General features: G+C 32.5%; 1 protein-coding gene across 3 annotated transcripts in view; it reads right to left on the reverse strand.

Moving 5' to 3' along the window:
• LOC106072990 (discoidin domain-containing receptor 2-like) overlaps positions 1-12,044 on the reverse strand; it is an 89,848-nt gene extending 77,804 nt beyond the window's left edge. For 2 of the 3 annotated variants that reach the window (XM_056042432.1, XM_056042430.1), the window contains exons 1-2: positions 11,512-12,044; positions 8,164-8,590 (exon numbers count right to left, since the gene is read on the reverse strand). In XM_056042432.1, coding sequence (XP_055898407.1) covers positions 8,164-8,326 — 163 coding nt within the window. In that variant the 5' untranslated portion in view covers positions 8,327-8,590; positions 11,512-12,044. The remainder of the gene's footprint in view (positions 1-8,163; positions 8,591-11,511) is intronic. The other variant, XM_056042431.1, reaches the window with a different exon arrangement.
• Positions 12,045-12,289: the final 245 nt, after the last annotated feature.

The raw sequence follows: 12,289 nt of genomic DNA on the forward strand, positions 1-12,289 counted from the left end.
CTAGTCAATGCAACTTTTAAATGAGACAACTCAATGAGTGTACAGTTACTGTAGCTAGAGCTAGTCATACAAAGTGTCCATATATTCAGGGCCGGCCTTAGGCCACTGCAACCTATGCGACTGCAGTGGACCCCGCGCTTTCATGGGCCTCGCTAGGTGTAAATTATTAAATTAAACCATTTTAACTTATAACAGGGTTTCTGCGGCTTCCTGATTTTCCAGGAGCTCTTGCAAAATCTCATGAAATTGTAAAATTTACGAAAAAAATTCTGGAAATCTTCGGAAACTATTAGAATCTCCTTAAATATAGATACAATTGTCAATATTGGGTGTCATTCAATATGGAAAACGCCAATCCTACGCGAGATAAAAAAAAAAAAAGCGGTATTATACAATATCCGTAACTGTGACATCCGGTGATTGAAGCTTCCCGCGCCTCAAACTAATCAAGAATTACTTGAGGTCAACAATTCACGAAGTGAGATGGAACGATTTGGCTAAATCTTGCTATTAAGCGTGATCTCTCTAGGAAACTGAATTCTGATCATAAACTGTACGACCTTGCTACACTCAAGGCTGATCAAGTTCATTGGATCGTGACTTTTGTACTTAGTCAAGAATGTATAAATACAAAGAGGACTTTTTTTCTACTAGAAAATCTTAATTTTACCTTATTATTCTTATTCCTACCCAGACTGGCCCTGCGCAATCCGTTTCGCATAGGGCCCCGCGAAATACGAAACACATAGGGCCCCGCAATAGTTACAACTAATGCTAAACAGGCAGAGGTTGTGTATCATTAGTTCTATACTTTCACATGAGACTTGAAAAGTGTTTAGTGATATTACATGAAACTAAAACGCCTGGACTATTGTTAACATTCACTTCTTTAAAAGAAGGCCCTTTTAGATAGGAGAAAAAGAAAAGAGATAAAACAAAAGCCCCTATAACTAAACTTGTCATTGGGTATGGACCGCTTTGACATAAAGTTTTGTCTACATGATATTTCTTTACTCTTGTATAGCTCTCATAGACAACTACAAGCTCCGAATTTCAAAGTTTTTGAAAACATCTGCACCCTCCTGTGGATAGCTAAGCCCAAACTTGAGTCTGTGTAGGTCTACAAAACAAACAAAAACAACGTCCCAAGCAATACAGTATTAATCTGAAGTTTACTAAGTGCAGAGTTTATGATTAAAAACAAGAGTAGACTCCCCTTGAGAGATGTGCTCCCTCAAGTGCTGGACTGACTTGTTCCCAGGGAATGTCACACCTCCACAGACTACTCCACCACTTGAATAGTGCAGACTACCGGAAGTCGTCCATTTGTTGGCTGGAAATGGCCCACTTTAAGTATAATTACGAAAGTATTATCTGTGGACTGTTGACTAGCAGCTGGGGAACCCGACTGGCTCAAATTACTTGACTATGTCAACGCCCTATGCGTAGTCCACCTCGCTACCTACGTGATGGGGGCTGCACGCAGTGTATGAGATAGTTTCAAACTTTATCGCATTTAATCTACATCGACCAAAATAGCAGGGGCATTTACTCTACGTTTACACAGATAATGAGGACGTTGTTAGATTTAAAAACTAAAACTGGCACAACGCACTCAAGAAAATAACAAAACCCGTTCATTTCTATATTAAACAAAACAAACAAAAAACTTTAAACTCAACAAAAACGCATACAGAAATAAAAACAACAACAATGACCTGTAAAAGAGAAAAACAATGCCGCCGCTTTAAACCGGTTTCCAGTGTGTCTTTTCATGTCACAGTTTTTCAAAGGCTGTTTGACAATACCAGAACAGTTTATGCTAAGGCAGATCCAGAGTACAACGTCTGTGAAAGACAAACCATCAGCATTCTCAAAGTTCTTGTTCTATCAACAGCTCATCACAGGTGTCCTTTATCAAACAAAAACATCTGACCCGAGACTACAGTCAGGTCACTATGGTAAAGTCTGGACCAGCCGTCAAGACACTATCAGTACCGTACCACATTCAACTTGGTACCTTTTCTTCACAGGTTTGGAAGTACAACATCGAACTCTATGAAATTAGATCTAGATCTCTTTTAACCAAAGAAGAATCCACGTATAAGACATGAAACTTTGATAGTAGTTGATGTCAAACTTTATGGTACAAGAAGAGATTCGACATTTTTCTCCAATGTTTGTTCCGGGTGTATTTGTCTCTGTTGTTTTTATATTTACTAAAGAATAGAAACCAATACATATTGTTTCTTCTAAAAATAGTAATAGAAATCTTTTTTTTTTAAGTAGCCCATATACTTTTCGTAAACGTCAAACGTTTGTTACAGTTGTTTTTTTTTTTGGCTGTCATTGTACAGTACATTCCTAGTCACGTGGTAGACATTTGAAGAACGTATTTACAAATGTTTGCGCACATTAAAATAACTTTGTAGTGGAAATAAAATAATTTACAAAAGAAAAACGACATGTCCAAAAACAAAACTAATATGACGGCTGGATGAGTAGGGAAACAAACTCTAACAATGGAAATGGATCAAAATTAAATTAACAAACATTTTACAGGCTTTCTGTCAAGTCCATAAATAACAAGGTTACAAAGACAGTTCCCCCGAAGTGGTCCACCCAGGCAGGTAAAATGGCAGGTTTCAAAATGTTCCGAAAGAACATCAGGAAGAAATTCTATCAAAGACAAATGACAGGGAAGAATGGAGAAAGAAAGTTGATGGATCTTGTGTGGTGCCCCAGCGGTCCGCAGACCAAAGGATAGGTGAAAGTGAATGTGAAGTTAGATGTTAACCTGGCCAAACTAATGTCTTATAATGAATGTATAATTGCTTTAATTGTTTTCTAAAGGAACAATCTCTTATTCCTCAAGCATAAAACATTTCCGTAAAAAAAAAAAAAAAATACTTATGTGCAGTTCTATAGTTGTGATGAGACGATGCAGTTCACGCGGTAATATGAAAAACTACTTATTAATTGTTGTTATAAATTATGTCCAGCTTATATGCATACTAAATAGATTTTTCTCTTTAAAAAAAAGTAAACATTATTATGTGTAAATGTAGTAGTTAGTATAACAGAACTTACTTAACTTAGCAATATAAATGTAAAAAAAAAAATTTGACAGAAAATCTACAACCATTTGCATAAATGTGTTAAGATATGGTAAATGGATATCTCCCTTACTAAAGAGCCTCCCGTGTTTGTTACTATTAATAGTGAATAGTTGTAAAAGTGGTGTATTTTTATGAAAAAACTGCTTGCATAAGTGATTTTAAAAATTACATTTTTCGCTTTCAGAAAAGAAAAAAGGAACCGTTGCATCAGAACTTTGAATAGCCTAAAATATTTTCTAGTTTACGAGATCTAATCGGGACGGACGGACAGGCATTCCACACAAAACTAATAGCGTCTTTTCAACTTTCGGGGGCCGCTAAAAAAAAAAATAGAAATTAGATTTATTGTGTACTAGAAAGAAGTTAGTTGATTGTTTATTCAAAGGTATTAGAATCGAATCCTTTCAACCAGATGTAGATTTCTGTATAGCGTAGAAAACGATTTAGGGGCAAGAGAAAAAAAAAGGAAGGGGCTTGCTCAGAATATATCTCTATATAATATGACCACGAGTGTGTATAAAACGTTTAAATTTTATTGGAACGTCATCTATGGCCTCCTTCTGTGGCGTTGGGAACATCTAGAAATAAGATGATTGGCTGCTGGACCGCCAGTTAGTCAAACATAACAGCATGTAGGGTAAAGTTTGCTAGAATTGTCTCAGGAATATTCAGATGACTTTTTCATTAAGCTGTTTTTTCCACGTGAGTTATAAGTAATAAAAGTAGTTATATAGAGACTGGCAGATGATATATATATATATATATATATATAGAGATATACATATATCAAGTATCTATTGACGGAATTAAAAACAATGCTATAACTCTGATTATAGTAACAGTAATTCCTATCTTGTATAAATAATAGATTGTCGGTTATAAAAAAAAACAACGTAATTACGTTTGAACCTATTTTCTCTACCGTAAAAACAGTTACATAAAAAAACAACCTATAAAATAAATAAGCACGGCACATCAAGTACTTGGGTCGGTTTAGCATGTTGTGAATTATCTTCCCCTGAATGTCTTCCCAGACTTTGGCATTTAGCAGGTAAAAAGCTCTCCACTAAAGAGAGTGAAGGGAGACAAAAATGTCTTCAAAATTTGTCATGAAAACATAAGAAAGTGAAGAGAATGACTTCATGAGGTGGACACACTTCGCTTTGCTTAATTACAATAGTTCGGCAAATAGCTCTTCATTTAATGCAGCACACATTCAATCATTGCCAATATGGTTTAGTCCAAGAATACTTAATACACATATATATTTCTTCTATTACTATGACTACGTTCCACATTAAGGACTGTGTCTCGACTGCTCATTTGCTCTTTTTCATAACCATTATATGTATGGATTGATTTGATAATAGTTACTTTGAGTTATGTAAGGCCGCCTACATGAAAAGACAATTCTAAACAACATTTAAAACAGACGAATCAGTTTGAACTAGCTATCGCTGGGTTTTCCCTACCACTATATATGTGTATGGGTCAGTTACCGAAGTATTAAGGAATGAAAGTCTATTGTATTATGCATTTTTTAAAACTGAGACGAAAGGGTTTGAAATAGCTGTTGTTGGCTATTCCCACAAACAATAATTCTTTTTCAACTTTATTAATGCAATGAACAACAAAGTTTTGTGTGCCTGTGTTGTTTGAATCATGTTTCTATGGCACAGGTCTCAAGCACACGCGTGTGTTCGTGTACACACAAAAGTTCAAAAAGTTGTAGGATGGAATGATTGTCCCCCTTTGGAAATAAAGAATTCAGATGGCCACACAGTTGTGACGCGCAAGAAAATCTTCACAAACTAAAACACGAGAGTGAATGAGTGAGTGTGTGGTGTGCCTTTATAATGCTGGGAGGGGGGGGGGGCAGTAACAAATGTAAACTGTGAGACAGCGTCGGATGGAACAAAACATTGTGTTATTTCATTGTGTATCAAGGGAAGGCACTCTGTAATACTGTCATAGAAAACTTGTCTTCTGGATTCAAAGAACTGGTCAAGGAAATAAATCAAGCGTAATGCAGTGGTGTGCTGTACAGAGAGACAGGCCAGGGAGACACGCCATTATGATTCATGTGAAGTCCGAACAAGACAAAGACATTTCAAAGACACCCATGAGTAATGAAAGCCTTTGTTGTCTTCAAAAGATTTTCGGAAGGAGAAAGGGGGGTCAGCGAGACCTTACAACTGTGACAGACTTGCTAGCAGTGATGGGGGAGAGGGCTGCTCATTATGCATGCGTATGACGTAGTTGGGCTGCCAGGGATGTGGTTCACACAAAGCATGCCCCCCCCCCAGACCCAAACACTAGTACCGGTGTACATCTCAAATAGCATGCTTATAAAAGTGTTATTTCAATGGTTAAGTAGTAAACAGTTGTAAAGAGAGCTTTCGATCAAGCATCTAGAGGAAGTGTTACTTCGAGAAATAGCATCAAACAAAACTTTCTGCATGCTATTGGGAAATCCAATTTCAGATCGAGGCTCTAAATGTCTCCATTGTATGCTATTGACTCTGTTGTTTTGTTTCGCTTAAGCTGCACACAGTAAAACATACTTTTGACTTGATCCTACAGAAGTTTCATTCAAGTTTCAATGTTACAAACCAAATGATTTATCCCGACAAAATAAGAATAATATTTACTATAGCGAATGAACACAAAAATCTTACATTCCGACAAAGTAACATTATTATATGAAAATTTTAATCCGTTAACTAGACTAGCTGGAGGCGCAGTGGCTGAGCGGTAAAGCACTTAGCTTCTGAACCAGGGATCCCGGGTTCGAATCCTGGTGAATCCTTTGGGTGCCTCTGAGTCCACCCAGCTCTAATGGGTACCTGACAATAGTTGGTGAAAAGTAAAGGCGGTTGGTCGTTGTGCTGGCCACATGACACCCTCGTTATTCGTAGGCCACAGAATCAGATGACCTTTACATCATCTGCCCTACAGACCACAAGGTCTGAAAGGGGAACTGTACTTTTTTTTACTTTAGACATTTAGCTAGTCAAGTTAACTTTGAACAAAAAAAAATGTTTTAAAGTTTTAAGAATAGGGATAGGCTTTTTGACATTTTAATGTATAAATAGTACATCTTATTCATTAAAACAGAGCTGTGCAGTACGAAACAAAAAATTTAAAATAGGTATTTTGTGATGAAAAAGAAAAAAAAACTTTAAACAAAAGAATAAACTAGTCCACCAAATGACAATTGTATTTTGAAGTTGGGGGGGGGGGGAAATAGAATTGCGTAGGAGTTAGAGAGAAAAAAAACGCATAGACCTCTACGTAATACGAGCTCTTGTATGTAAAAACTGGTTTCTTTAATTGGAAGCAATGCGCCACAAACATAGTTCCTGAATACAGCTCATTATATCCTAGCCAACAAGCAGGCGTATAACAAGGGCAATAATTGTACCAAGTGCAAGAGAACGCGGAGTCTAATATCTCTAATAAGTCTAACTGCGGGAGTTGAACAAATAAATAAACAGAAAAGTGTATTGGCCGTCCTGTCAAAAGGGTAGCGCAAGAAACTTCAAATAAACTCAGCTCGGGGCTGGCCATCAATCAAGTTATGACTTCACACTCCCACGTTCTCCATTTTGAGACCCAAGCCACGACCTGTTCTTGTCTAGTTGGGCACAGAACACAGACACACATATACTCTGCTAGCGTGTATATGAAAAAAATATTTTTTTCCATAATGTACTTCTTGTATTAAAAAAAAAAAAGTTCAATAAAAAAAAATAAAGACATAAAAATATTTGTTCTATAAAGCTTCCTCAGTGAGATTTGATGGCAATAACTACTAATAAGTTCTCTTAGTAAGGTGCAATGTCTGACATTAATTAATTAAAACAGTAAAACCAAATAACTCTCAAGATTGGTCAGACGTTTTGATTTCTATGTGTTTTGATTTCCATGGGGGATATACACCTTACATTCCACTTTATATATTATTATTATTATATAATATATATCATCTCTGGTTACATATATACCTTGGGGCTAGATGCAAGAATAGCAAGTGGTAGAATATGTTTAGAACCTTTAACAACTAGATATATTATAATTAACAATGAAAGGAGCAAAAAAAAAAAACCTTAAAAAAAGAATATATTATACTAGTCCTCCAAAAGTAAATAAAAGTATTTTAGAGAAATAGAACACATTGAAAAAAAATGTAAGAATATTTTTTTTAAATATTTAATGCCATAAAAAAAAACAACAATGAAATGATAATCCATTTTCTTAGGGAAAAGGAAGGAAAATTTATTTTTTTTCTGTAGCTGGAGAGACTATTGAAACAGTACAAACTTTTATTTACCTTGGTACTATCTGAGACAATACATAATTTTTTTTATATCAGCAAAAAAAGATTACAATTACTTAGCAAAATGTCCTCATTTAATGTTAGCGAAAATGCTTTGGCAATGTTTTATTATGCTCACATTTGCAATATATTTTAAGTTTTAATATCACTGCCTGGTATGGCAATCTGAACATTAAAAATAAAAAATAAACTTTCATAGAATCCTAAATACTGCTGGTAAGTTCTTTGGCAAAAATATTTTTTTTAAAATGTGAATGTAGTATTTTGTTTTCTATAGTTATAACGTTTTGTTTGGTATAATGCACAAATTGTAAGATGACACATTTCCTAATAAATGGATAATAAAGATTGATTATTATTATTATCATTATTATTTTAGAAATAAAAAGGCATAAGTTTGCCATCAAGAAAAAGAAAAATTCAAAACCAATTTGAATATATTTATACTACATATATATATACAGTGCTTTTTTTGTGACAGTACCTATCAGAATGACACATCATCACCTTTTTCAATGTGGGGAAAATTTTTTACTTTTCTTGTATTTTAATGTTTATTATAAATTAGTAGTATTAGTAGTTAAAAGTAATCCATCAATGAGTAACTGCACTTATTTTATTTATTTTTTTTTACAAAAAATATGTTTCTAAAGCAATTCAAATGTGTGGATATATTTGTCCCTCTAAAAAAACAAATGAACTTACCTAAATCCAGTCCATGTGCTGAATGAAACAGACTTATGGTGTGTAGAATCACAAGTAATCCCAGACTTTTTAGACATTTAGCATCACTTGTGCAGTACTTAAGGTCAAAATGTAACAGACCGTATAAAGTCCTCCTTGGACCATCTAGTTCTGAGTTTTTCATCTTAAAAGTGTATTATGTGGATCAAGTGGTTCATTATGCTTTCATCAATGACAGGAACTGTGCTATAATCCATTAGCAGATCATCTCAATATCTCCAAAAGTGACCTGCATGGGAAATGTTTTGGATAGTCAAAAACTTTACATTTCCTTGAAATCTAAATCCACTAAGTCTTTTCAAAGTTTGTTGTAACTCTATTTCCTTTGACACAAATTTCTGTATGAAGTTTAAAACAAATTGTGGTCATAACTTGAAGAGTGTTACAGCTAAAAAAAAATTTTAACAAAATATTTAGAACCAAAAAGTATCAAAACAATATTTGATCTTTTAATAGTGACTATTAAAAACAAAACAATTCCACAGAACATGTTCTATAGATATGGAATGCATGTAAATGATAAAAATGAAGAGAAAGATTTGATGTGACACATTAAGAGAAGGAGACAACTCCTCTGCATATTTTGTTTCATTGAACATTCTTCAGTTCTATTATAAGTAAAAAAAAAAAAAAAAAAAAAAGTTTTATTTCATCCAATGTTATTTTTAGCAATTGTTGAGTATTGAAGATTAGTTTACATGAGATTTGATTCTAATATAAAGATCTGCTCACAGAAAATTATATTCTATCAACTTTCAATGTAAATTGTACATCTCTTGTTTGGTTTGAAGGCTGCACTACTAACATTTCAAGGCATTTTTGTAGTCTAGATATCAGACTGAGAAAATAAACTTGTATTTATATTTAATTTTCAACATTAGCAATCAGTGAAACATCTATGTTTGTAGTGTAATTGTTTTGTTTTTTTATAGGACACAACTAAGTTTGTGAAAACTTCTTTTGCAAAGTTTTTTTTCTTTATGCTCAAATCTTATCTTTTTTAAAGTATAGAACAAATCTAAATGATCATACAAGGTGTAATGATTCTATTCTTCAATTTCTAATATATAAGTGATGCTTTCTTTTAAAGGGGTGGGGGGTGATTTTGATAATCATGTGATCAGTTAACTGAGGGAATACAGCTTGTAACAAATCTTTTAAAAACTTTTAAAAAGTAATCTCCTTAACGGTACTGACATTTAATAACAATATTACAGACATTTAATAATAATACTAAGACATTCAGATTTTATACAATATTGACTTGGCTGATGCAATTGAGAGCTGCAAATTTTGCCACATTGGATACAGACTAATGTGCTTCAAATGAATGTATTTAATTTACTAAATTAGAAATGTCTACCTTGTGTAGCCTATGATTAATAAATTCAATATTATATTGAATAATTTTAGTCAAACAAGACGTTTGCATGAACTAACAAACAAGTTAGTTATATATTTTATAATGAGCTTTAGATAGATCTACAAGGATCATATAATATATACATTATGGTTAAGTATCTAAATGATATTATTGTCATGTAACAGGTAAGTTTTTTTTTTTTACCAGTTTTGCTTTTAAACATTGTGTAAAAATATTACACAAATACTAATTAATTAAACATAGGTATACATATGATGCATTTGAGTCTGACTGTGTACACACACTATACACTATAGTTTAGAACCATATTTATAAAGCACCTTTAAGATAAATGGGGAAAATGGTCTAGATGTCTTTTAGGGTAAATGTACTACTTAACAATTATATGGGTGGTTTGAAAATCCGACCGCTTAACAGTTGGAGACAATCATTATAGAGAGATCAACAATGACCTGCAATGTCACAACCTGTGTCAGTTAAGATCAATAGCTTCAAATACTTTGAATGTAGAGATACATTTTATTATCTATATAAATATATATAATTCTCGTTCTAAATTTAATATATATGATCCTAAAAATCTAGTCTATATAGCATAGCACTTTTAAAAATTGTATATTGTATACATGTTCATACATGTATATATATATAGAGAGAGAGATAGATAGATAGATATAATATATAAAATATATAGACTAGAGATCTAGATTTACATTGGAAAATTAGGCTACACTCCCTTAATATCTTTAAACGTATATATGTAATTCAATAATTACCTGAACACTATTTTACAATTAATGTTAATTTAAGCCTAGGCTATAGCTATAGAGATGTAAATGTATTTTTATAAACCTAGGCCATGGCATAGTGAAGGCAACCAATAATGATAAATAATAATATAAAAATATTTAATCTAGATCTATTAATCTATTATTTATAGATTAAATAGCCTATATTTTTAGAATTTATAATATTATATATATATATATAATATAGATTAGATCTTAGTATATAAATCTATGTAAATAATAAAATTTATACACAGTAAATACTCAACAGTTCAGTGTTACTAGTTACTAGATCTACAATCTAGTAGTATCATTTAGATTTTAAATCTAGAAGAATGTAGTTAAATCTAGATCTAGTAGTGGTAGAGGCTAGACTAAAATTATTAGAATCTTGATTAACTTGATATATAATAATCTTGATATAATGATATATCATATGTATTATGTATATATAAATATATAGATCTATAAATATATATATATTATATACATATATATATAAATATATTTTATATTTATATATTTTTATATATAAATATATTATATATATATATATATTCTATATTATGTATATTTATATATATAGATCTAGATCTATATTATAGTCTATATAGATCTATTATTTTTATTCTATATACTAATATACTTATTATCTTATACTACTTATACTTATTTACTTATACAGATTCTAGTCTAACTATAGAATAGATATTCATAATTAGATCTAGATCTATAATATAATAATAGCAGTATAGACTAGATTAGAATATTATATAAATATTATTATTAAATATTATTATAATAGATCATCTATTAGATGTAGAATGTAGATCTAGATCTAGGTCTATTAAATTATTTATTATTAAGGTGTAGAGAATGACTAGAATCTAGATAATTCTAGATCTAGATTATCTAGATCTAGAATCTAGTAAAATCTAGATCTAGATCTAGTAAAATCTAGTTAAATTATAAAAAATAATGCTTGGGACTTGATCATTGATGATGTGATTGGGCCCTAAATGGCTTATTATTTCTTCCTCTAAATTCTCAGTGAATCTAAAATCCAACTACTTGAACTACTCTAATAGACTCTAGATCTAGAATAGAGCTAATTTTTTAAAAGAAATGTAAACATACCTTCAATTCATCCAGTAGTTTGAAATTGAAAAAGGAAACAACACAGTGACAAATGTATCCAAGACTGCTAAGGTCCAGTACAGTAAATCTAGAATCTAGAGTAGCGGGAGAACAATGCCGCAGTTGAGTGTTCAATCAATGAGACCAGTCAATCGGAACTTTCGAATTTTATAAGATCAACGACACAAAATACTCAGTCTCTTCATAGATGTAAACTAAATCTACACTTAAGAGCTACCAATATAAGAATCCAGCAATCCTCTGCAGTCTAAACATTGACACCTTGGATCTAAAAATTCACATATAAACATAATCATAAACAAACATAAAAAAAAAATCGCCAAAACTAAAATTAATGTCACACGCCGTCAGTCAGTTTTGGTGCTGTAGACACAGAAACTGGCCCTGAGCACGGGCTACTGCTAAACTACCGCTCGCTTGCACGGCTTGCCTGACTACGGGGGGACACTCCTCTTTTCCTCGCTCTCTCTTCCCTCATGTTAGAACATTTGCAGCAACTTCTATCAAGCAAGATTAGAAGCACTCGACCGAAAGCTCAACATTAGACAGTACTGGAGTAATTCTGGAAATAATAAGAATAGATTTTTCGTCCTCCTTTAGATGAGCTCAGCGATTCCAAAACTTGTTTGTAGAGGCAGAGCTGTTATTGATCACAAAGACCAGATCTAGAACTCAAGTTTATAGACTCCACCACTCTACGATAGAGAGGAAAAAGACATTTTTGAAGATATTAAAAATGAATGGAAACGTAGCTTTA

This window comes from Biomphalaria glabrata, chromosome 9 (assembly GCF_947242115.1).
Source record: "Biomphalaria glabrata chromosome 9, xgBioGlab47.1, whole genome shotgun sequence".
NCBI lineage: Eukaryota > Metazoa > Mollusca > Gastropoda > Planorbidae > Biomphalaria > Biomphalaria glabrata.